Raw genomic sequence first — 27,746 nt, forward strand, 5'->3', positions numbered from 1 at the left:
TGCTCTTATGAAATTATATTGGCCCCTTTAATCTTTGGTTATACTTCCCTTTTGGGTGTTTAAGGACATACAATTGGACCAGATAAACTGATTTGTTTTTTCTCTTGAGGTCGTTTGAGGATCTGTTCCTCAGGGGTCCCATGGGCTTGGGAGGAGCCCCTGGCTCCTTTCATTTACCAGTTCCATCTATGTGAAGATAAGTCAAAGTTCCTGCTCGACCATTGTTGGCTTCTCTTGGAGAAGTGCTTTTTTTTAGGATGGGAAATTCACTAGTGAGAACTAATTTACTCTAGATATTTAGAAATAAAATTTTCACTGTGGCATATTATCAATGAAGTGCTTTTTTTTAGGATGGGAAATTGACTAGTGAGAACTAATTTACTCTAGATATTTAGAAATAAAATTTTCACTGTGGCATATTATCAATTTTTTCATATCCAGGCTAGCAATATCTCTAAAATTACATCCTGCACCTTCACTTCAGTGGAAGGGTGAAACTAGTGACTCCTTAGGGCAGTTTTAACAGGAAAAAGATTAAAAGGTAAAAAGGTCATTTTCAAGCTTTTATGCAGCACCGTTTACAAGCACCAAAGCATGAAGACATATCTAATCACCAACCGAAGTCTCATGTTCCACAGTCTCTGAGTTTCTCCTACAAATGATTAACCAGTTTTCATAGCTGATCATTTACCCTGGGAGATTAGCATACCTTTTGTAAAGAAATAGGCTCTGGTACCATCTCCTCGGACATAAAAATTTTCAGATAAGCAGTGCCCTAAAAAAAAAAAAAAAAAAGAAAAGGGAAAACTTGATATTTGTTTAAAAATAAAACTCAAAACAATTTGATGTAAGATTCAAAGCATTCTTTAAAACACACGAAAATAACCTCAAACTCAATATACTATTACTTTTAAAAAAAGATTTATTTTTATTATGTGAAAGTGTATGGTTAATATGTGGATATGTGCAGGTGCTCTCAGAAGCCAGAGAAGCCAGAGGTGTCAGATTCCCTGGAGTTGGAGTTACTCACCGGCAGTTGTGAGGCACCAGACATGGATGCCAGAAACCAAACTCAGGTCCTCTGCAAGAGTACTATATACTCTTAACCACTGAGCTACTTCTCTAGTCCTTATTACCTTTCTTAAAACGAAGCTGTGTCTTATCATATCTTCCATAATCTCGAAATAACAACATTCCCCCGGGCTTCAGCAACCTAGATAGTCGGTGGATAACAGCTTGCATCCTTTGGAAAAAAAATATGATACCCTGTATGAGAATATCTTACATGCTAGGGTCAGCCTTCTTAAATACAAAATAAGAAAAGTTCAACAAGCCAGAGAAATCTAAATCATACATCTAACAGCAACAACAACAACAAAAAAGTATTTTGCATAGAAGAAAAAAAAAAAGACGTCAACTTGTTAAATTACCAGATTCAAAGCTGGGCGTGGTGGTTCACGCCTGTAGTCCCAGCACTTAGGAGGCAGAGGCAGGCAGATCTCTGTGAGTTCAAGGCCAGCGTGTTCTACATAGTGAGTTCCAGGACAGCTGGGGCTATAGGGAGACCCTGCTTAAAAAAGACACACACACACACACACACAAAAAAAAAAATTACCAGATTCATGAACTAAAGAGTTTCAAGAAATCAACTGGGAACTTCACAGAGCTTGATGTCAAAGCTTACCTGCAAGTCCACAAATGTTAAATTGGGTGTGATGGTGTATGCCTGTAATCCCAGCACTCTGGAGGTTAAGGCTGGAGACTCATGGGTTCCAGGCCAGCCAGGGCAACCCAAGTACTGGGTCAACCTCAGCTACTAGTGAGACCCTGTCTCAAACAAACCAATCAACCAAAAAACTCACAAATATTTTCTGCAGTTAAGTAAGGAAGGGAGAAAAAGGTAGGGGGGCTTCATTTTTCCTACAAAATCAACCAATATGCCAGAGCTATCCCAAATTGTATAAATCTAAATCATCTTTCTTCCAAGTTAGCTCATTTCTGACTCTCTTCTCTTCTTCTCTCCTTTCCCCTCCCCTCCCCTCCTCCCTCCTTTCCTTTCTGCATATGTTTGTACCTGTAGTGTGCGTGATTATATATATGCAGGTTTGTATGTGTGTGCATGGGGGAGACAAAGTTGATGTCAGGTGCCTTCCACAATTATTCTCCACTTTACCTATTGGGGCAGGGTGTCTTGTGGAACCCAGAGCTCACTAATTCTGGCTAGTCTAGCTAGCCACCTTGCTCCAGGAACCCCACCTCTGCCTCCTGAATGCTGGGATCACAGGAGGCAACTGTGCATGCCCAGCTTTATTATGTGGGTTCTGGGGATTGGAGTGGGGGTCCTCATGCATGTGCAGCAAGCACTTTACCTGCTGAGCCATCTCTCTATCTTCTGATTTATTTATTTCAAAGGTGTCCTTATCCACCTCATAAAGGAGAGATTATTTTTCTTTTCTTCCATAATCCTTCCCATGTGGTCATCAAATTTCTTCCTCTTCTTCCTCTGATACTCTCTCTCTTGTTTCCCACTGGCAGTCTCTCAATCTCTTACCTCCTCAATCCCCAAGGCAGAATTACTTCTTGACATGGTATATTATCCTTCCTGTCAGTCCTCCTTGCATGCTACCAATGAGTTATTTGACTTCAAACAACAGTTCTGTCAAATTATTTCTTTACTCAAAAACTTTCATTTTTAACCCATGGGGCAAATTTTTCTTTCTTAGTAGGGCTCTTAGGATGAATCCTTCCAAAAACTTTTCTACCACTTCCTAACCTAAAGCATCTCTTCCAGTCAAATACTATGACAGGCTGGCCTCTGTGGCCTGAGTCTTAGCTTGCATGGTTTCTTCTCAAAGGAGTCTCTCTTGCTTATTCTTTGCCTGTTTAGATGTCATTCACATCCCAATTCCCAGCAGAATACCAAGAAGTCCTTTTTTTCCTTTTACTATTCATTCTGCTTGAGTAGCATGCAATTAAATACTACCTCTTAAAATAGTTTCTGATTTACTGGTTTTGGTTATGTGTTCATGGCCTGTGCATGATTATGGGCTAGGGACTGAAAGATTCAGGTCTTCAATCATTGCTGAGTGACTGGCACTAGCACCTAGAGATCCACTGGGAAATACTCATGGAGTACATAGGGAATGAAGTCAGAGTACAGAATTGCTTACCAGTCTGCTATGGGAGGGAAGGGAAATGGCAGCCTGTACTCCAAGTCTTTACCGACTGCTTTTGTTTGTTTAATTTTGGTTTTTAAGACACTGCAACCTAGCTGGTCTTGAACTTGCAGTAGTCCTCCTGCCTCAACCTCCTGAATGCTAGGATTACAGGTATGAGTCACCGTGCCCAGCTCTGCCTCTGCTTTATCCAAACTACTATAAGCTGTTGAGGTGTTCCTATTTTTGAAAACTGAGGAGTTTAGATCAGTTAATCAGCAAATTCCTTCAAATTAAAACAATGTTCGGGGATAGCAAGACATCTCAGTAGGCAAAAGCACTTGCTATGAAAACCTGACGACCTGAGTTTGAGCCCTTAAACCCATGTAGAGATGGTAGGAGAGAATCGATTTCACAAAGTTGTCCTCTGACCTCCCACAGGCACATGGTGGTACACCTACACCCACATTATGCACATCAGACACAAACACACACACAATAATAATAATTTAATAATAATAATAATAATAACAACAACAAAAAATCACATCCTAAGAAATACTTAGCAAAATAGTGGAGTGAAATCTAGCTTATGTCGTTTGTGAAGGAAGCAGATGGGAGTAAATGAAAGTAAGAGTGAACGGCGGAGAACTATGACAGGACAGGGTATGATTAGGTGAAGACTTCTTTAAAAATGGGAGCATACAGCAGATAAGAGCACTGACTACTCTTGCAGAAGACCCAGGTTTGATTCCCAGGACCCACAAGGCAGCTAACAAGTGTCCTAACTGCAGTTCCTGGTGATCCGACGCCCTCTTCTGACCCCTGTGGGCATTGCATGACACAGGTGTACTTACACACATGCAGGCAATATACTCATAACACATAAAATAAAAAAAATAAACAAAATATATTTTTAAAAAATGGGAACATAAGTTGAGACTATTGGCCAGTGGTAGACAATGGGCTAGTGTGTATAGCCCTGACTTCCATTCCGAGCACAAGAAAGAAATATCCCAGCACTTGGGAGGAGAGGCAGGTGAATCTCTGTAAGGCTGAGGCCACCTTGGTCTACATAGTGAGTTCTAGGCCAATTAGGGCTACAGGGAGACCCTGTCTCAAATGGACTGGAAAAAAAAAGAGAGGAGGGAAGAAAAGAAAGAAAAAGAAATATACAAGAAAACAAATATACAAGAAAGAAAAGTATTTTTCTTTGTTCATTTTAGGTTATTTTCATGCTGTGCTGTATCTTTGGGCTCTGGCAATAAAAGAAAATCATATCTAACCCTTAAAATACTGACTTCCAAGGTAACCATTTTGTGTACAAAGCAAAAATCTCTGGAATTATCAGTAAACGAAGAATGAAACCAAAATGTAGAAAAATGAAGAACCAAGTACTTGAGAAGGCAGCTCCTTCCTTGTGCAAATCTTTTCCTCACCTGTGCTCTAAGGGCTGGGTGAGAAAAGACAGGGAGTGGGGAGGTGACCTCAGCCTGTCTTTGGTTCTGGATAGTTCCTCAGCTGGTTCCTGGGAGCAGTTGGGGGACCAGACTGGGAATGAAGGGGACAAGCACAGGACCAAGCCTGTCTGAGTTTCTCTTCCTATTGCTATGAGAAAATACTTAGACAAAAGCAACTGAAGAGAGAAAGGGTGCATTCTGGCTTGCATTCCAGGCCACAGTTTATCATGGTAGGGAAATCAAGGAATCAGAAGCTTGAAGCAGTTGCTCCATCCTGTCCACAGTCAGGAAGCAGAGAACTATGGATGCATGTTTGGCTGGCTTTCTCTATCTTGTACAGCCAGGGATGCCCTGCCCAGGGAATGGTCCCCGCCAAAGTCAAGATGGGGCCTTCCCTCATGAATTAATGTAATCAACATAATCCCCTACAGGCATTCCCAGAAGGCCATCTCCCAGGTAATTCTAGATTCTGTCAAGTTGACAATTAACACTAATAACCATCATGGCCCCTTTTTTCTTTTTCTTTCTTTCTTTCTTTCTTTCTTTCTTTCTTTCTTTCTTTCTTTCTTTCTTTCTTTCTTTCCTTTCTAGAGCTTACTATGTAGCTCAAGCTGGCCTTGAATTACCTAATCCTCCTGTCTCAGCCTCCCTAATGCTGGGTTTTAAGCATGAGCCACCACACTCAGCTAAATGTTCTCTTTTTAATGCTACATATTCCTCTCTCTCTCACTCTTTCTCTCCCTCCTTCCTCTCTTTCTTCCTTCTTTCTTTCTTTCTTTCTTTCTTTCTTTCTTTCTTTCTTTCTTCTTTCTTGTACCTGGACTGTTATTCTCACCAGCCCCTGAATGGAGTGAGAGGAAGGGAAAAGAGATAAAAACAAGACAAAACAACAACCAAAAAAGCCCTACCAACTAACTGCACAACAAAAATCCCTCAAGGTTTGTTGACCTCCCACTCTTCTTTCATCTACAGGATGTAGCTTGTACTTTCATTCCAATGACCAGAAAGACAGCCTTCCTCTGTAGTCTCTTATAATTTATTTCCATTTAAGCTGCTACCCCCAGACTCAGGGTGATGGAATCATGTGCCATTTCTGTTTCTGCTGCCAATTAGCTACTTTTCTAGAACCTTCCTGAAGGCAAATCCACAATTATATCCTGAATGATCCTAAAGACACTACTGAATTAGTTGTTATTACCTCTCTTCTACTCTTTCATTTTATTTTTATTTTATCAAAAAAATTTGAGGTGGGGTCACATTATGCTTCCCAGGTTAGTCTGCAATCCCTATGGCTCAGGTGAAGGTCCAGCCTCAACCACCCGAGTGGCTGGGACCATAGGTGTGCAGTACCATAACCAGCTCATTTACCTTAGATCATTTCCATCTAGGTAAAAAAGTGGTATTGACATGATCCACTGGAGTTCATTTTATAATAAACAGAATGAAGCACTGTACTAGAAAAGCAATCTAAGATGCTGCTTCCCCTTCTCATTAACACTGGATTCAAATCATGAGAAAATACATTAGCTAAACCTATCTCAAATAGTTTTTTTGCAGTCTTATTTAGAATTTATACATATCCTATTATGTGCCAAATAGGATGTCTTGCTCTCTACCCACCTACACCATCCTTTAAACTATTCATATGAGGAAACAAGACACAGAGATGGCACCTTTCTACTAGTTCTTTAGTAATGCCAAGAGATGAACAGATTATCAGAAAATAAGCTATAAAATGAAGAGGAAAAATGGCTTAATGGAACAGGATCTACACATCATTTATAAATATAACTTCCTTTTGGATTAATTTGGGAATCAACTTTTCTTTCCTTAAGTAGTCAAAGTGCTTATCTTCGGGAATTAAAAAAACCAACAAATGTTCTAGTGACTTAGCATGTAGGACACAAGTTTCTGTGGGAAAAGGTCACACTCATCAAGCAAAAAAATCTGATCCAGATCTGGGCAGGGCTAAGAAACTTCATAAAAACACCAGCACTGCTGAGCAGGGTAGTGCATGCCTGTAATCCCAGCAACTGAGAGGCTGAGTGAGGCAGGAGGATCGCTGGAAGTTTGAGGTCAGCCTGGCTAGACAGTGAATTCAAGGTCATCATGGGCTACACAGTGAGATTCTCTCAAAAAATAAACAAACAAAACACCAACATCATGCAAACATCAACGTTTAAGTCATATTTGTGAGGGGAGGGGATGGTAGTAGGATGTACAAGACCCTGGGGTTGCTTCTGAGTAACACACACACACACACACACACACACACACACACACACCACATGCACCCATTCATTTATATATGTGCATACAGACATAAAAGAAAACACACCAACACTTACAAATTATGGCCCTTGACCCATAACGGCCCAAGGGTAATCTGGCAAATTAACTATTATTCCTGAGTGGGGTTCTTTAAAACAAAAATTTAAAACCCCATCATCAGACGATGTTCTAAGTCACACAGACAGACCATAGCCCACCTCTTCACAAACATATAAGATGTTAAATCAAAGATGTTTGTTTCTGATCACCAAGTACAATTTCCCTCTTGGGAGTCTATTAGGCTGTTCTGAATTTGTAATTTCCTTGAAGCACTGTCACTTTTAATAGGTATGTGTCTTGCTAGAATATGCTCACTTCATTCTGACAGTGACAGAAAGCTCACTAATGAAGTAGTTTGACCAGCTTCTTTCTTAAAGTGTGAAGAAAGGAAAAACTGCATTTAAAAGGCTGCATATTATACATAATGTACCTCGCTAAATAATAAATTCAAGAATTGTCATTTTTGCTTTGATAGTTCTAAAAACCACGAATGATAAAGGAGCTTTACACATCTGCTTTGCCCTTTCGTCTTCATTTACCTGTCAGGATGAATAGAAGAGAGCACAAAGACAAGGAGAATGACATCTAGGATCCCATCTGGAAAAGGGTAGGGTAAGCCGTCATTGCACACATCATGAACAAAGGCAGAACACTGGGCTGCTCTGTAGGACGTGTGTGACTGTCATGATGAAGGAATAAAAAAACAGAACAGGGAGTTAGCAGACTTCTGGAATTTTTTAAAGAAAAGATCATTTTTAAAAACCCTTTCTCGGACTGGCAAGACGGCTCAGCCAGTAAAAGCACTTGCTGCCAAGCTTGATGACCCAAGTTTGATCCCCAAGACCCACATAGTAGAAGAAGAGAACGGATTCCAACAAGTTGTCCTTTGACCTCTACATGTACACCATTGCACAAAAGCATACACACTAATATATAAAATGTAATAAAAGATTTAAGGGGCTGGAGAGATGGCTCAGTGATTAAGAGGAGCATTCTGTTCTTGCAAAGGCCTTGAGTTTGATTCCCAGAACCCACATGGTGGCTCCCAAACTGTCTATAACTTCAGTTTCAGGGGATCCAGTGACCTCTTCTGACCTCCCCAGGCAATAGGCATGCTCATGGTACACTTACATACATTCAGGCAAATACTCATATACATAAAATAAAAAAATTCAATTAAAACCCTTTCTTCCAAGCATCATTTTCTTATGAATCTGAATGCACTCAATTTCTAGTTTACTATTCTGTTAGCTTATTTCAAGCCACCCGAGAAAGTTAAGCCTAGCAGTTGAACTTGATACCAAATACTCTTCATAATCCCTGTTTCAATTTAGAAGTGGAGTAGAGCATGCTCTGGGTCAGCTGGCAGTGCTGCTGGAGGTCTGCCCTGCACTTCTTCATAGGCACCAAGATGGTCTTGATGTCTCCTGCTGCTCTGATTTTTTCCATGTCTCCTTTGCTTTAAATAACAACTATTGGGGCTGGAGAGATGGCTCAGCAGTTATTGGTTGTTCTTGCAGAAGACCCGGGTTCGAAGCCCAGCACCCACATGGCAGCTAACAACTGTCCATAACTCCAGTCACAGGGGATCCGACAGCCTCTTCTGACCTCCGAGGGCATTGCATGACAAGGGTGAACTTACCTACATGCAGGCAATATATGCATACACATAAAATAAAAATAATAAATAAAATATTAAAAAAGTACATTTTCAAAATTAGATAGCTATGATGTTTACATAACTCTGTAAGTATACTAAAATCCACTGACTTGTATACTTTAGTATGGGATGGCATGTGAACTATTTCAATAGTTATTAAAAAAATAGCATTCCAGTACTACACACACTACTCACAATTTGTTTGCAGAATAAACATCAGAAGGAAACGTATGAACCCATTAATATTGAGTCATTTTAGGAAATGTCATTACAGGTGTCTGCTTCTTTAGGGTTTTTTGTTTGGGGAAATGTTTGCAATAAATATTATCATCATCAAAAATTAAGTTTGAGTGTTTATTTGTTTATTTTGGTCTTTTTGAGACAGGGTCTCCCTGTTGCCACAGCAGGCCTGGATTCATTAAGGAGACCAGGCTGGCATCTAACTCACAGAGATCTACCTGCCTCTGCCTCCCGAATGCTGGGATTACAGGCATGTGCCACCACACCCAGCCCTATTTTTTAATTTTATTTTATAAAAATATTTTATTTATTTATTTTATGTGTATGAGTGAATTCCCTGCATGTGTGTTAGTGTACCTGTGTCATGAAATGCCTGTAGAGGTCAGTAGAGGGCGCTGGATTCCCCTGGCACTGGAGTTATGAAAGGTTGTTAGCTACCATGTGGGTGCTGGAAATCGAACCTAGATCCTCTGAAAGAGCAGCCAATGCTCTTAACTGCTGAGTCATCTCTCTGGCCTCTACTTAATTGTTTAACACACATTTTTGTGTAATTATTTGTTCATGTGCATGCATGTGCACATATACAGGTATGCACACATGTATGAGGCCAGAGGAAAACCTCAACACTCATTTCTCAAGTGCCATCCATCTTGTTTTGGAGACAGGGTATCTCACTGGCCTGGGACTTGTCCAATAGACCAAGCTGGCTGGCCATGAACCCCAGGGATCCATGTGTCTCTGCCTGCCTAGTGCTGAGATTACAAGCATGCACCACCGCACCCAGCTTTTTCCATGTGGGTTCTGGGGTTTTAACAAAGGTCCTCATGGCTATCTCCCCACGTTTTTGTGTTGGTAGAATTTTTTTCCTTTTTCCCAGATTCCCATTTTCATACAGTTTAGGATATTTTAGATTTACATCAAATGGCTTCTCAGATTTTTTTTTTTAATTTCAAAAATGTTAAAGAGTGTGTGCCATGTGCTAGGTTGTGTATAAGGTGTTAGAGACAGATATAAATGGTGGCTCTTTGTGGAGTTTAACTGAAAAATTACAATTAAATAAATAATTAAAATAAACATTTTAATTAAAATAAAAATTAAATCCAGTTTGGGGCAGGTACTTGTTGAAATCTTGACTAAGTTTCCCCTTTGAACTTAAACAATTCATGAACATATATATAGCCTGAATTTTAAAAAAATATTTATTTTTATTTATTTATTTATTTTTGGTCTTTTTGAGACAGGGGCTCCCTGTAGCCTCAGCTGGCCTGGAACTCACTGTGTAGACCAGGCTGGCCTTGAACTCACAGAAATCTACCTACTTCTGCCTCCTGAGTGCTGGGATTTAATTTCATGTGTGTATGTGTATGTGTGTGTGTATGTGTGTATGTGTATTTGTGCATGTGTCTGTATATCTGTGTATGGGTATGTGCATGTCAATACAGGTACCCACAGAGGCCAGAAGAGGATGTTGGATCCCCAGGAGCTGGAGTAATAGACAGTTGTGAGCTGCCCAATTTGGGTGCTGGGAGTTGAACTTGAGTCTTCCACAAGAGTAATGCATACTCTTAACTGCTGAGCTGTTTCTCCAGCCCTAGTCTGAATTTTTAGACCAGCATTTTCCTGTGTGGTATTGGCCTTTCAAGGTTTACCTGTCCTTTGAGACTTCTCTTAAATTCTTTTTTTCCTAAGATTTATTTTATTTTTAATTTTGTGGGGTGTGTGTGTGTGTGTGTGTGTGTGTGTGTGTGTGTGTGCGCACATAACTGCAGGTACCCAGGGAAGCCAGAGGTATCCAATCCTCCTAGAGCTGGGGTTACAGATGGCGCTGGAAAAACTCAGATCTTTTGCAAGAGCAGTACATGCTCTTGACTGATAGGCCATCTCTCCAGCCTCAAGATCTCTTTTATATTCAAAACAACTTCTATTGTTTTAGGGTAAATAATGCTTTGGGCATCAGTTGATGATATAATTTATAGAAACTGCAAAAAGCTCAGTTAAAAATGGTCACAGACAGCATCTGACCCAGAAACATTTAGAAGAATCACTTTAAAAGCAAAGAAATTTGAACTTGGTGTGTATAGATGTTTGTGTGCGTGTATGAATGCGTGCATGTGGATGTGTGTATAGGTCAGAGGTCAACTGTCTTCTTCAGTCATTCTCTATCTTATTTTTTGAGATTGGGTCTCTTACTGAACCTGGAGCTCATTGATTTAGTTAGATTGGTTGGCCAGCAAGCCCCAGGATCTTCCTGTCTCCAGTTCCCCAGTGCTGGGATTACAGGGATGCACTGCCATGCCTGCTTTTTAACATGGGTACTCAGGATTTGAACTCAGGTTTTCATGCTTGCATGATAAGCACTTTACTGACAGGGCCATCAACTCAACCCAAGGCATTTATTATTACATCAACATCATAACCACCTGAATAAACAGACTGATTCAAATTAAGTTTTTAAGTGTGGGCCTGAACTTGGAAGATACTAGTTCCCTTAGCTATCTATTAGCACTGTCTGTTTCCCAGAACTGTGTGATGGATCTCTCTTGTCCTCTCAACCTGTGTAGATGGAACAGTCTCTGGAATTCTGTTTCTCCCCACAATTTATTCTAAATGGTTTTTCCAGCTTCATTGGAGAAGTACAGGTTCAAGTTTGGCTCCACTCTTAATCCTCACAGAGCATCTTTTCATCCCTAGTTCACATTCATCCAAGGTCACACATCCTTCCCAACTGCCAGTTTCCAATGGGTGGGTTCACTCCTTGTAGCACTTTGATATGTTAATTCTCAAGCATACCCACATTCATTCATTTTCCAGTGCCTGGTTTTGCTGGGGTTAATTAAACATCATTAGTCTAGATTATGTCCATTAGTAAAAGTCATTCCTATATGACTGTCTTTGAAGAACAAATAAAGAATACCTTTACAAGTTCCACAGCTCCAGAGGCAAAATCACAGCAATAAAGAAAGGATCCCGGAATGTTCCTATGCAAACAGGAGATTTAAATCTAGAGTCAGATATGCTCAAACTAGAATAGAAAGGAAACTAGGTTTGACCGGTTGGTAGGTATTTCTTTAGGGAATTTTGGATTATACTGGCTTGTCATTTCTTCTAGTTAGATACTGTTTCCTGTCCTGGAACAGGGATGCTTTTGTATTGCTTCTGAACCAGCACTGTCTCAAACACTTATTAGCACAGGGTAGCTGAAACTCATGACCTGGGTTAAGGGCCCCATGACTTGGCCCTCTCGGCCTTATTTCTCACCATACTCCTGTGTGGGAATTCTCTAAGGCCATCCTCCTGTACTATTCCTTCTTCCTCCTTCTCCACCTTGCCTAGCATGTCCTGCAGCTCACCTTAGCTTAGCCCAGCTCTACCTTCTCCAAGAATCCTCAGAACCCATTTGTCTTTTAAGCCTCTCCCAACAGAGGTTCTGAGGTCCTGATGGGGCAGAAATGCATCTACTTTGAAAGATCATCCCCTAGAGGGTTCTTAGTCTCATTCATAAGAGAATTTAAGAATGGACCAAAGAGAAGATTTAGGACAATTTTATCAGAATTTTGAGGAACACCCTCAGGGCAGGTGAGCTGGTAATCTAGCTGTCTTGAGGAGGAGTCTGGAGGGGAGGAGGAAAAAAAGCCATGAAGCCATGCAAGTTCAGAGGCTAAAGGAAAGCATGTGTCATTGGCCATGTTTCCTACCACGGTGGCAGCATGACCTCTGAGACAGAATTCCCACTGCATCAGCATCCCAAGTCTTGTGACCAAATGACTTTCCAAAGTCTTTCTGTAAAGTCAGCTGACTGCCTTGGCTCTTCTCCCAGCATGCGGGTGTACAATATCACTACTACCATCACACCAGCAGGCACTGTCTTGGCAGGGGGGGTTAAGAATTAAATGATCCTTGGAGAATAATCTGACCTCTCAATTCCAATGGTCTAATTATGATAAAATATTCTGAAAATGTAAAACATTAATCCTGTGCTCTCTAAAGGAAATAAAACATAATTTCTTGGGGGGGGCGTTTAATCCTCCCTTTGGAAGGCTGATCACCAGTTGACTTTTAAAGATGAATTAATTACCCAAGGTTATTAAACTACCATGGTTTCTAAAATAATGGTTAGAAAGCAAAGAAGGATATAACCAAGAAGAAACAGTCAGAAGAGAGAAACCAAAAGATGTGTGTAATCCTATACACCTATAATCCCAATACTTGGGACATATAGACAGAAGAACCTCAAGTTTGAGGCTAGCCTGATCTACATAGTGAGACCTTGTTGGAGGAGGAGGGGGATCAGGAAAAGGCAGGAACAAGAACTTGCCATTATTAGTTAGAAGAAATCAGAGATTAAATAAACAGTACACATTGAACTCTGACAATACTGTACAGTTAGGCAACCTGGAATATAAAAAGAAATTAAAAATGACTTGTTTAATAATACTTTGAGATCAGTCATAAATAAAACATAATTGATTGCTAGTGTAGGATACATATATGTATTAGAATTTCAGGTATCATTGAGGTGAAGGAATCTGGTTATGTGATGCGAAGGAACAGAAAATTTCATCTCAGAAACTAGAAAAGGACAAAGATAATAAACACAAAAAGAGAAAGGCCATTCAGAACTGTACATTTACCAGCATCACCCTTGCCTGCTACTTTAATTAGTCATGAGATAATACTAGGGAACTACTGTTACATTGGGTTTATAATAGCATTGGAGAATATCTGACTTTTTGAAGATGCATACTGAATAAAATAAGTGTCATGGTGTTGACATGTTCATAATTGTTGAGTTAAGGTGGTGTGGGTTTATGGAAATTCATTGTACCACTCTTTGCTTTCCCAAAAGGTTTTACATTTTCATTATTAAAAGTTTAGAAGATCACATTGTTAAATTTAAAAATATGTATGCAGAATGAAAATTTGCACCAGTGGCTATGTTAGGATGATGGGTGATCCCCCACCTTCCTCCTACAGAAATGTTCTGCAATGTGCTTATGCTAATTTTAATGGAAAATGATGCAAAGGGAATTGTGTAAACTTAAAAAATGAAAAAGGAAAGAAAGAACCCTAGAGACTAGCATAGGTAAGGGTATCTGGAGAGTTGTGGTAGGTGTTATCTTCATCACGGAAATACTAATCACAAAGGTGAGAAGACTGGTGAACAGGAAGGGCGTGTCAGGAGAACATCTGTGTAACCCACATCTACTCCTGCTTTTCTGAGGCTTAGGGTTAGCGGCTAGCACTTTAAACAACTTCAAGTCTAGGCACAGCGATCCAACATGCAAGTTCTGGGTGTTGCTCCAGAAATGCTGACAAAATCAGACAAGGAGGGAGGTGTATACTTTGAACTCAGTTCTCTGTGTAAGCCACCACTGGGTATCCAGGAGGAACAAATGGTGTCTAACACTGAGCGAAGTGGAAGGATGGACTCTCTTGCTCTTGTTCTGTCTTCCACATAAACCCATGGCCGTGAAGCACCTTTCTCCAAATAATCCCCAGTTCATGTTACATTAGTTACAGAACATCTTTTGAAATTTGCTTTAGTCATTGTTTATAAGGGAATTAAGAACACTCCTAGCAAACGCACAATGACATATTTCCTGAGTTTTTCAACATCACATAAATATGTAAAATTCTGTATAAGAAAACATTCAAAACTCACTGCAAGGTGTTCAGTATAGGAAAAACACTATTTCCAGCACCGCAGCCAACCTAAAATCAAAAGAACAAACAAACATGAATGCTTTACATTTTCTTCACAATATCAGATCTTCTATTTAAAAAAAAAAAGTTCACTGGATCTCTGGGTATGGCAGAACTTTCGAAATTCAAAGCTAGATGAAATAAATCACAAGAATAACAAAATTTGACTATGGAAACATTTAAAATTTTGTATCCACCAAAGCCTTACCAACAATATCAAATCAATAGTTGACCAACACATTGCAGTGCTAGCAACAAATCTTTTGCAGTAAATATGACCAAGGGTAAGCCTTACTAAAACAAAGACAAGCAAAGGAAAGGAATGGGTAGAATACAAAAGTACAAATGACATCTCAATGCTTGAAGAACTCTGTGACCTACTGAGTAATGAAAACAGTATAAACTAAAACAAGGTAAGAAGTGCCTGGTAGCACAGGCCTGTGATCTCAGCTACTCAGAAACCTGGGTAACTTAATAAGACTCTATCTCAAAATAAAAGCAAAAAGTGAGACGAGTATGCAGCTTAGTGGTAGGGCACTTGCCTTGCATGTGCGAAGCCCTAGGTTGAAACCACAGCACCGCAAAACAAACAAATGAAAAACAAGATTTAATTTTTGTTTAATAAAATAGAAAAGTAGAAAACTTAACTAAATAAGAAGTGTATGGTGAAGTAGATGTATACTGCTATGAAACTGGCATTAACGGAACTTTTTTTTTTTTTTTTTTTTTTTTTTTAAGGCAGGATCTCACTGGGCTGGAAAGATGGTTCAGCATTAAGGGCACTGGCTGTTCTGGTAGAAGACCTGGTTCGAATCCCAGTACTCACATGGCAGCTAACAATGGTCCATAATTCTAGTTCTAGGGGATCCAATGCCTTCTGTCCTCCTCGGGCATTGCACGACACTGGTGCACTTACACACATGCAGGCATAACACTCATACACATAAAATAAAAACAAATTAAAAAAAAGACAGGATCTCACAATACAGGTCTGGCTGGCTTCACTTAGAACTTGCAATGTAGATGAGGCTGGTCTTGAACTTCTGGTGATATTTCTGTCCCTGGCCCAGGAATGCTGGGATTGCAGGCATGTGCCACCACACCTGGTAGTATTAATTAGTATAGCTTCTTTTTTAAAAATTTATTTTTATTTTACTTATATGAGTGTATTGCTTGTATGTGTGTAAGCACACCTGTGTCATATATTGTCTGCAGAGGTTGGAAGAGAATGTCAGATCCCCTGGAACTGGAGTTATGGACAGTTGTTAGCTGCCATGTGGGTGCTGGGAATTAAACCCTGGATCTCTACAAGAGCAATCAGTGCTCTTAACCCTTGAGCCATCTCTCCAGCCCCCAACATAGCTTCTTAGAAAGCAATTTTGGAAACAGGTTTTAAGAGTTCTAAAAATTGGGGCCTGGAGAGATGGCTCAATGGTTAAGAACATTGACTGTTCTTGCAGAAGACCAGGGTTTGAATCCCAGCACCCACATGGCAGCTAACAACTGTCCGTAACTCCAGTGCCAGGGGATCTGACAGCCTCTTCTGTCTTCCGTGGGCACTGCATGACATGGGTGCACTTATCTACACGCAGGCAATACATGCATACATACACATTAAAAAAAAGAGTTCCAAAAATGTCCATACATTATAAACTAGTAAATATAACCCGTTGATTAAAAAAAATATACAGGTAAGGTCTATACCCAAATACATTTGCTAAGAAAATAAACCTGAAAACAATTAAAATGCCAAATAGTATAATAATAGATAAGTAAAATTATAGTAAAATATTTTACAGCTATGAAAATGTATATAGAGAACACAGAAAAAGCAGGGAAAACTGCTTATGATATAATATTAAATAGAACAAACCAAAACCTTAAAACACATACACAATATAAACAAAATCAGAAAAAAGACAGTAAAAGGTTAACGGTGGTTAAATAATTTGTTTGTGGGACTGTGGGCAATTTTATTTTTCTTATCTTCTCTTTAGCAAATTCTCTGTAATCAACATATACTACCTTTATAATCAGAAAGATGGGGTTTAGTTTCAAAAATAGAAAACCAATGTCTACACTATATTATAGCAAATTATATATCTCACTTATTCCTATTTCACCTAAAAAGGGGGTAACAACAAAGAGCAAAAATTAAGACCAAAACTTTTTTTTCTTTTTTTGTCTTTTTGAGACAGGGTCTCCTTGTAGCCCCAGCTATCCTGGAACTCACTATGTAAACCAGGCTGGCCTCGAACTCACAAAGATCTGCCTGCCTCTGCTTCCCAAGTGCTGAGATTAAAGGCATGTGCCACCACACAAGGGCCAAGACCAAAACTTTATCAGGACTTAAAAACTCCCTCTAAGTTAGAAATTAAAACAAGAAAGCAACACAAATGACATTAAAGCCACAGACTTAAAAACATGATTGATTAAAGATACGAGTCCCTTAAATATTGTTCATGCATACACATATACTGAGCATTTAATTAGATTTGGTCATTTTCCATCTAGACACTCTCTACAATTCACGAAATTCTGTCACTTCCTGTCTTGTTCCCTGAACACGGTACCTCTAGTATTCGGAAAGTGGCACTGCTACCAGGAAAGTGCTCAATTGTCCCAGGTCCTTTTCTGTGCTCTTCCAAGCCTGGGTTGGAAAAATCAGATCTTGCTTTGCTTTGGCCATCTGGTAAGTCAGAACTTTCTTTACAATGGGTTTCTGTTTCTTGAATTCTTGAATCTGGAGCACTAGTCTTGCCATGATCCCAGGATGAATCTCCTGCTTTTTCTTTAGTTTTTTGATTAGCTGGAAGAATTTCAGGAAATTCCCTCAATAGCCAATTACGATTTTTGAAAAAATTATTCTTATGAATTTTGTAAAATGTGTCCCAGTATTTGTTAGCATCACTTTCAAGCTTAACTGAAATAAAGAGAAAAAAGATTGATTTTACTATGAATTATATTCAATATTGGCTACTATTTTGATAACTAAACACATTTGATAATTAAATATTAAATAAAAAATATTAAAAGCATATTACATATATTATTTATCAACAATTAAATTTCATGTTTAATAACAACACTTTAGTGTTGCTATAATAATTTTACTTATTTGGTAAATGATTAAAAATATATAGGTTTAAGCCAGGCATGGTGGCGCATGCCTTTAATCCCAGCACTTGGGAGGCAGAGACAGGCAGATCTCTGTGAGTTGAAGGCCAGCCTGGTCTACATACTGAGTTCCAGGACAGCTGGGGCTACAGGGAGACCCTGTCTCAAAAAGACCAAAAAAACAAAAACAAAAACAAAAAACATAGGTTTAAAGCTGGGCATGGTGGCGCACGCCTTTAATCCCAGCACTTGGGAGGCAGAGGCAGATCTCTGTGAGTTAGAGGACAGCCTGGTCTCCATAGCAAATCCAGGACAGCTGTGGCTACAAAAAGACCAAAACCAGTAACAACAACAACAACAACAACAACAACAACAAAAACTCCACAAAAACCATAGGTTTATTTAATTCCCTTAAAACAAATCAATGTGCAAGACATTTAGTCTTATTCTTAAAAATCTTTCTTTTCTCTTAATAGGTTGGCCAATCAATTTTGTGAAGAATGTAAACATTATGAACTATTTTCTACAGTTTAATTTTGGAATCTTAACAACCATTTTTTAAATCAATGATTTACATGGCTTTTTATTATCTTAGAGAAGGTACATATTGGGCTGGAGAGATGGCTCAGCAGTTAAGAGCACTAGCTGCTCTTTCAGAAGACCCAGGTTCAATTCCCAGAACTCACAAGGCAGCTAACAACTGGCCATAACTCCAGTTCCAGGGGCTCTGACACCCTCTTCTGATGCCCTCTTCTGCAGGCACTGTATACGCAAGAGGTACTTATATTTATGCAAGAAAAACACTCAGATACAGAAAATTAAAAAACCCCAAACCCCTAAAACTCTCCTGGGGGCTTTCCTAGACCCACCTAGGTATACTCCCTTTCCCATACCTCCTTGCACAGGCTATTTCTTCTCTTTTAGGACCATTGTGGACTTCCAGATCCCAGAGCTTTCCCAGACTTGCCTTGATAAATTTCCTTTTCCCCACCTCCCTGGGCTTCAACATACCCATCTCAGCTCTCCCAGGTCACTTGTGTACTACTGGGAGCTGTTCCAAATCTGCCTTGCATTCAGACCTGTTTGGGTTACTAAGATCCTTCTGCCCCAAGACATGTGAGCTCTCCCAGCCTGACCTATCTGTCAAGCTGTTCACCTCAACCACCTATGCCACACTGCTGTTCCAGAACCCTGAGGAGTCCAGTCTGAAACTTAAACTCAAAAGTTGTACCTATCCTTAGCATAACTGAGGCCACTTCTTACAACCCATTTGCACATCAACATAAAGTGGCCCCAAAACTAAACACCAAGTAGTACTCCACTGGGCCATAACCTGACAAGTTGGGGAAACAGCAAACACAGATACAAATAACCATTCAACAAAGATGACATCACCTATCCATACCAGGAAACCAATGGCAAACCAATGACACTAGTCCAGATGCCTAGGTCTCATCAAAAAAAAAAAAAAAAAAAAAAAAAAAACCTCAAACAACATGAATAACCCAGATAATATGTCTACTACAGAAATTAGCTTCTTCATCATAATGCTTCCTGAGAATGGCAAACTAGCAGATACATAAGACGATGACTTCAAGATAGCAACTATAAATATGCTGAAGGAGCTCACCAAGGATATGACTAAAAGATTGAATGAAGACTGAAATTACAAACAATTGAAAAACTAAAACAATTCAAAACATGAAATTGGAATTCAATAAAGACACAATCTCTGAAGAAAAGGCAAACTGAAATAAAACTTGAAATAAGAAACTCAGAAATTTAAACAAAAAACCTAGAGGAAAGAAATAAAAAGGAAATGGAATAAAGAATATCAAATAAATCAAATAAACTAGGTGTGGTAACACGTCTGTAATCTTAGTATTTGTGAGGAGGAGGTAGGACACAAGCTCAAGGCCAGCATAGTCTACATGAAACCTTGTCTCAAAAAACAAATGCAAACCAAATAAATGAATGAATAAGTTAATTAAATAAAATAATCTACTCCCTTCATATTCATCCAACAACCATTTTCTTGACTCCAATTATATAACAAGGTTAATCCCTAGGCTTAATCCATGGATTAAGAATTAACTTCACCCAATAGACAGAGTCATGATATTCTAAAAGTTCTTTCAAAGACTGCAAAAGCTTATAAATGATAATTTCTAAGATTTAGTGCTGCAGGAAAAGCAAGGTACAGGACAGTATGTATATTATACAACCATTCATTACACAGTAAGAGGAAGAGGAAAAGGAAGAAGAGGAGGAAAACTCTATGTGTGTACATACACACACACAGGCATGTAAGTATATGTATATAAATACTTATTTGCATCTATAAAATATCACCAGGCATGGTGGCCTGTGCCTATAAGTCCAGCACTGAGAAGAGTGAGGCAGGAAAACTGACATGAGTTTGAGGCCAGCCTGGGCTACAGATTGGAACCCTGCCTCAAAAAATCAAGTAAGCAAGCAAGCACTAAAACCACTAACAAAAACAGAAACAAAACAAAACAAAGAAAGTTCTGGTGGTTTGAAGGAGAATTTTCATTTAATTTTGATGCATGTGAATTCACTATCTATTTCTGAAATAAGCTAAACCACAAATAAAAAAGAACTTCTTTCCTCCCTAGTTTTAAAGAGGCCTCAACCTTTGCACTGGCAGCTGTTGCAGTCAGGCTCACCTTTGCTTTAGAGCCCTGTTCTGAAGCCCTCATAGTTTTCGTTCTTTCCATTTTATCTTTCTGGCCTTATATCATGGATCTCTACCCATCTAGCCACATACTTCTTCCCACAGGCTGGGTCCTGTCTGGCAGCCGAACTGCTGTAAAGACAAAAATTCTATCTGCATTTAAGGACTGAGAAATGCCAGCAGCTCTCTATGACTGCTACAGTACTGAATGCTAAGTCCAAAACATGCTCAGATTTGCACCAATGAAGGAAGTTTATGGTTAATATTCATCTTGAAAATAGGGCTATATCTACTTTTTTTTTTTTTTGGTCTTTTTGAGATAGCATCTCCTGGTAGCACCAGTTGGCCTGGAACTCGGTATGTAGACCAGGATGGCCTTGAACTCACAGAGATCCACTTGCCTCTGCCTCCCGAGTGCTGGGACTAAAGGCGTGTGCCACCATGCCGGCTATATCCACTTTTAACAACTGGAGTGTACCTGTATACTGTGAAAGAAAACAAAACAACATTCTGACAATTAGACTCAGGAGAAATGAGAAAACTTCCAAATTTCTCAAGGTTCTTTTTGAGACTTCTTTTTTCCTTCACCTTAAAAACTCTTTGCACTGGCTGTGGTGGCGCATGTCTTTAGTTCCAGGATTCAGAAGGCAGAAGCTGGTGGATTTCTGTGAGATCAAGGCCAGTCTGGTCTACATAGCAAGTTTTTTTTTTTTTTTTTTTTTTTTTTTTTTTTTTTTTAAAAAAAAAAAAAAAAAAAAAAAAAAAGAGGACGATAAATCTTTCACTGTGATATATTTTGTTCTTGAACTCACAGAGATCTGCCTGTCTTTGCCTCCAAGTGCTGGGACTAAAGGCATATGCCACCAATCCCAGTGCCTTGAGAGTATTCTTAAAGACAATCACATTCTACCACTATTCTGCATTTTCAAGGCAGTTTAAAAGAATTTCTCACTCAAAAATTGGGAGGGAAAAATTCAAAGTTAGATAAATCATTACGCCAATAATAGCAGTGTTGAAAATAAAAAAAGTAACATACATTGGTGTTTGTGATGTTTCAGGCATTATGTCAAATGTCTTCTTGGACTTTTTTCCCCATTTAATCCTAATAGTATTATTATCTAGTGTGCTGCTTATTGACCTAGCTGAATTTCTACACTGCCCTAATCTTGTTTATCTTTAGGAACAGGATAGTTAAAGGTCAGAAGTTCCTTTTAGGGTGGGCTATCCAAAACCAATTGGCACCCAGAGGGCTGACAGGGTGACTTCTGGGCCACCGCTAACTTCACTGTGACCTAATTTCCATACTAAGTGGCACACCTACCAGTTGCTGTAACAAAAAGCACCGGATCATAAGAGGAGTGAAAAGGGATGGTGCCTGAGAGCTGAGAAATCTCTGCTCATTCCAAGAAAAGACATGAATATTCTTCCCTATATCAGCCTCTCTTCCTTCTTTTAGTGTGTGTTAACTGCATAAAATGAATTTCATTGTGACTTCATACATGTACATGATTGCAGTTTGACTGTATTCACTCTTATCACCGTTTCTTAGCCTTTTCCCTGGTCCTCTTCTTCGCTCCTTCCTTTCATTTATTCCCTATATATAACACCCTCACCCCATGGGATGAGATTTGTGAGCCAAAGACTCCCACTTTCCTACTTGTCCATTTTTTGGCCATTAAAGGAACTTGGGCTGTTCATAGTCAGCTTAATTTTTACCTTCCGGCTCTGCCACACCAAATTAAAAAAAAAAAAAGACACCTTTGGGGGGTGGTCTCTCCCTACCATGAGGGGAGCCAACAAATTGTATCTCCAATTTATAGACAAAGGAATTCAATGTCATATGACATAAAATTTTTTCCCAAGGTCACCCATCCAGAAAGACTTGGACTTTGTCTGACTGTCCATGGTTCTTAATCATTGCATAGCACTGTCTTCCTAATATAAAGCCAACATGAACTCCCTCCAAAATATCTTTCAAGATAATCTGCTTTTCTGATTCTTACTTTCCTCTCAGTTATGAAGCATCAAGTTGAAATTAAAACTTCAATGTGAGTTACAATCAGTATAAGTAAATTGTAAAAATAATGCTGACTGGAGTTAACCTTTATTAAAAGAGATGAGAAGTACAGAGTCAATTAAATCCTGTTCTTTGAATGATGTAAAATACAAGCTGTATGAGGTTACATGATGATTCCATGATGAGCGACGGGACCATAAATGCTCTGTGAGCATAGACAGGCTTGCAGAAGAGAAAAAAAGCAGAGGCAGCACGCAAGGCGAGGACATGTTGGGGTTTTAAAGCTGCGCTCAGCAGTGTTACCATCAATGCTGGCAACTCCACAGTTGCCAGGAATGAATGACAGCTTCCGAGACTCCACAGACTCACATCAAATTCAACATAATTATGAGCCTGAGACAATAAGGATTTTCAGTGTATGGTTTAATTTCCGGAAGTGCAAGAGTGTCCATAATGACATGGAACCAGAGCTCTTCTCTGACCATGAAACTTAAGTCTCACGCTCCTGTTAATTCCACAAGTTCAGGTCAGGGGCCAAACATTCTACATAATTTGGAGAAGCTGAGCTGCCTTGATCTTGTCCAACTGGCTGCCTAACAGGTGTATGAATCACAGATTTTTCTTGGAGGAACATCTTTTTCTTTTTGTTGTCCTGGCTTGCCAGCTGTCCAGAGTCAATTGCTCTAAGCCAATGATGATAAAAACGATATAGTGATGTTTCAGCAAAGTCTAATGCGGAAACTTCTCAGTTATTCACTTACTAAATTCCATACTGCTGAGCAGAAAAAGGAATATAGCATACTAACTACACTTAAATATTCAGAATTCATTTGAATCACCCTGAACATCATAACTGAAAAACTGAATTAAAACGTTTATATATCTGGCATATATGATTAATATGAATTATGAAAATTTATTCTAAGTTGCCATGTAACAAAAAGCAATTTAAAGTTATTTTTATACATCAATTACACAAATACCTAACTCTCAAAGCTAGAAAATTCCACATGTCACTTGAATGAAGTTCACTGTCTAATAAAAGAAAAGTTTTAAAATTACAAAATTAAAAGTGTGATTCTAAGGGTATTGCATGAAATTTTAAGCAGCCAAAGCCATCTTATAAGCAGGTACTCTATATTTATCAGCACAGAACTTTTAGATGATACTCTTTTTTTCCCCCACATAGAACATTCTCTTTAGTGGTAAGGTATTACTACATGAGGTATCTTTTATTATGTGCTTGACATAGATAACTTACCCTACATAGGTACTTTATTTACAAGGATATTTTTAAGTGGAAATAGCAGCTGCTTTTGTTATTAAGTTTTAAAAGCCCATTACATTTGCTATACAACCAGCTGAGATACAGCACACTGGAGATCTTTTTAAGGAAATTATAAAATATAATCACGTTAACTCCAAAAATGCCAAATATATCTTTTTCATTTTTCTGAGTTAACCTGCTTTTAAAAGAAATATGAGCTATAATAAAATTGAAAAGTAATTAGGAAAAGGAAATGTGAAATTAAAAATCATTAATCCAGGCAATCTAATTGAAAGAAATATTGCTAACTAGAGCTGGGATGCTATACATTTTAATTATACAAATGAGCCGATAACCATTCTACAGCAAAAGGCTATTATTTGTCATGCAGAAGATCTTATTTCAGATTGTGAGGGTGTCTCCTGACTTCTGTTCTCACCAACAGCTCAGACAATGGGTGAGGAATGGGAGAAGAGGGAGTAACATAGTAGTGTTGGCCAGCATGGAAGAACAACCAGTATTTCCTCCTAGTGGCATTAATAAAGGAGATAGGATCAATAAACAGTATGCCTGCTGTATAAGGCTCTGCATACAGACTCCTTTGTGACAACAAAACATTGCTCTTTAAAACACTTAGGACTCTCTTAGATAAGAAAAGGTGGTAGTTAACAGAGGCTCTGGTGGCAGAACAAGGTCAAAGCTTCTTTGGGGTTCTTGCTGAGTCTGGGAACAGAGCTTCTAAGTGATCTACTTACCTTGACCCATATTCATCAGAAGCATGAAACATTGAATGAGAAGCCTCCCTAGGTTTCTTCAGACTGCTGTGTCTATGATCTCTGGTAGAAACTCTGCTGGGTGGTCCTCACTATAATATCCTGTCACTCAGCAGAGTTCCTCAGAACAGGTTTTTTTCTGTGTCACCTCCTGGCAGGCTTAGCTATTCTCTGTACAACCTTGCTTTAAATATGATAAGACAGCCACCCTCTAAAGTATTCCTCTCCCTGTGGTCATCCTCTGATACTACAGACCCCACTGCACTGAGCAGTTAGGGTTACAAGAGAGACCTAGAGGGGACCCAACAAAAATCTCTACTTCTTTTGAGTCTTGTTGAAACGGAATCTTTGGTTCTCTGTCTTCACAGTACCCAGAAAAATGTCCTCAGGAAAACTGAACACACTAATAAGAAAGCAAACACCTCAGAGTCGTGCCACCAGCCTGCCCCCTCCTGCCTTTCCTTTCTATAGAGAGGCCAGTCACCACCATGCTATTTTGGTCACACTATGATTCTGTGGGAACTGTCTTTTCCTTTATTGAAGTTTCCAAGGCCCTAAAATAGCCTTCTCATTAGCTTCACTCAAGTTCATTGTTAACATAAATAGGACAAAGTAGGCAGCACACACAGAGCACTTTAAAAGAACATTATCAGCCCTGCTCATCTCTTTATGTTCTGAACAGAAATATTCAAAAGAATTAAAAAAAAATAGTTTTTCATATTATCAGGATAATATCTAGATAATACTGTGAATAAGTTTTAATTTCCTGGAAATGAATTACATGACTGACAACTTTCAATTCAGTTCAGGCTTGATACTCGGCCACATCCAGGTGGCCACTAGAAGAAGCCTGAATAATGCGGAAAATATGTCTGCAGCTGCTGGCAAAGAAGCAAAGTTATACTTCCTCAGAAACAGTGACAGAGTTCCTGAAAAGGAATGTGATGTTGGCTGCACTTCTCCTGGTATGCACCTTCAAATCCAACTGCGACACTCCCTGGCCATATTCCACTCAGGGACTGCCCCGTTGGAGCTCATAAAAATAGAATAATTCCACTGAGCAGTCAGATGCTCTTCTTTTCTGTCCACCCCCAGGACACACTGACGCTGAGGACAAAGAACTGCCATTAAGGATTAGTAAATGATGACAGAGGATAAGATAGTTTACAAATGACAGCAGAGGGCAAGATAGGATGACACCGGTCCCTTTATTGGTTAGTCTCTCCAACTACCTTGCTTCAGATTTCAGTCTCTATTGTACACTAATATAACTTTAACAGATGGGACTTGTGATTTTCACTATGTACCTTATACAGAAGAATGTAAACTTTTTCCCTGGGGAGATTCAGGGGAGCTAATCAACTTAGGAACAGAATTCTAGCTTTGGAAGAGCTTTTCTATAAAGGGCTAGCTAGGTAGTTCAGTCTTTATGTGATAATGATAGTCTTGTAACCACTCAGCTCTGTAAAGTTCAAAAGCAGCCACAGATAATATGTTAACAATTAATATGTCTGTGTTCTAATAAAACTTTATTTATAAAAACATGCAGCAGGCTAGAGAGATAGCTTGTTCTAGTTTTCTTTCTGTTGCTGTGATAAAACACCAAAACCAACTTGAAAGGGAAAGGGTTTATTTTATCTTACATTTCCAGCTAATAGTCCATCAGTACAGGAACTAAAGGCAGGAACCTGGAGGCAGGAACTGAAGCAGAGAACATGAAGGAACCATGCTTACAGACATGCTTCCAGGTTCATGCTAAGCTAACTTTCTTACTTAGTCAAAGTCTACTTGCCCAAGGATGGTACAGTCCACAGTGGGCTAGGTCCTCCTAATCAATTAGCAAACAAGAAAATACCCCACAGACATGCCCACAGGCCAATTTGATTTGTTGTTTGTCTGTCTGTTGTTGTTGTTTTATCCGAGACAGGGTCTCACTATGTAGTAATGACTGGCCTGGAAGTGACTATGTAGACCAGGCTGGCCTTGAACTCACAGAGACCTGCTTGCCTCTGCCTCCTAAGTGCTGGGATTGCAGATGTGCGCTACCCAGCTTCACAGGCCAATCTGATGGAGAAAATTCCTCAGTTGAGATACCCTCTTTCCACGTATGTCTAGGTTTGTGTCAAGGTGATAGAACCAGCACAGGGCTCAGTGGATAAAGTATCTGCTGTGCAGTGTGAAGACCTGAGTTCAGATCCCCAGAACTCATGTAAAAGGTGTGGTGAAAAGAGCAGCACCAAACATAGATGTACAAGTATCTCTGCAATAGGATGAGTTCTTTGGGTATATGCCAAGGAGTGGTATAACTGGGACAAATGGTAGGTTCTTTTTAGCCAGGGGCTCCTCCCAAGCCCATGTAACCCCTGAGGAACAGATCCTCAAATGGCCTTAAGAGTAAAAATAAATTGGTTTATCTGGGCCAACTATATGATCTTAAACATCCAAAAGATAATTATAACCAAAGATTAAAGGGGCCAAAATAATTTTTTAAGAGTCCATATGTATAGCTAAAGGCTACATAACAAGCTACAATGCCAGATAGGAGATACTTTCTTTTGAATAGAACTGGGAAAATGAACAGCAGACCCCAATCTTATCTAAAGGAATTTTGACAACTGATTGCTGCTAGATGAGGGACAGGTGACTGTCCTAAAACAAAGCCCTCTAGATAGGCTGACTAGATCCCCCAGATGGACAAGTAGTGGGAAACTTCTGGGGTGCCGGCAACACAGTGGACAGTAGCAGGGATAATAGAGTATAAGGGCTCTAGTGGGGGGAGGGAGGCTATGGGAGGGTGCCATCTGGGAAGTGGGTGTACAGTTGAATAAGATGGTTTGGGATGTTCTGTGTGATACACATACACAAATCAAAAAATTTTAAAAAATGAATTATATTTGAGGAGGAAGCATAAAAATTTACGTGATGTTAATTAGTTGAGGTGATGAACATTATTATTGAAATCTACCCAATGACTTTATAGACATACACAGGCACCAAGGAGCCGAGTACAACCGATTAGAACTACTAATAATCGGATACATACAGATTAGAGATGCATATGCCAACATCTCAGTGTTATTAGCAAAAACAATGAGCCATTATGTAAGAAACAGTATATTTTAAAATGGGGATCCTTTTTAAACGTTAAAAACTCATTCAGTTTTGTCTTACAGGGTTTATACTGAGTTCAATATTGTGTAACTATTAACTCAACTGTGAACCTAAAAACTTACAGCTACTTTTGAAAGAGATGTATCCTTGCTCTGGAATGTGTTAATAAATATGTTAAAGCTGTAATGAAATGCTTCTTCTAATCATATGGTTATTA

At 39.2% G+C, this 27,746-nt stretch overlaps 1 protein-coding gene across 3 annotated transcripts in view; it reads right to left on the reverse strand.

Moving 5' to 3' along the window:
• Mettl8 (methyltransferase like 8) overlaps positions 1 to 27,746 on the reverse strand; it is a 124,814-nt gene that overhangs the window by 5,368 nt on the left and 91,700 nt on the right. For 2 of the 3 annotated variants that reach the window (XM_029557298.1, XM_008855242.3), the window contains 6 exons: positions 17,123 to 17,472; positions 14,509 to 14,558; positions 11,761 to 11,824; positions 7,486 to 7,625; positions 1,137 to 1,243; positions 710 to 775 (listed from right to left, as the gene is read on the reverse strand). In XM_029557298.1, the coding sequence (XP_029413158.1) occupies positions 710 to 775; positions 1,137 to 1,243; positions 7,486 to 7,625; positions 11,761 to 11,824; positions 14,509 to 14,558; positions 17,123 to 17,472 (777 nt within the window). The remainder of the gene's footprint in view (positions 1 to 709; positions 776 to 1,136; positions 1,244 to 7,485; positions 7,626 to 11,760; positions 11,825 to 14,508; positions 14,559 to 17,122; positions 17,473 to 27,746) is intronic. The other variant, XM_029557299.1, reaches the window with a different exon arrangement.

This window comes from Nannospalax galili, unplaced genomic scaffold (assembly GCF_000622305.1).
Source record: "Nannospalax galili isolate Female #2095 unplaced genomic scaffold, S.galili_v1.0 scaffold346, whole genome shotgun sequence".
Lineage (NCBI taxonomy): Eukaryota > Metazoa > Chordata > Mammalia > Rodentia > Spalacidae > Nannospalax > Nannospalax galili.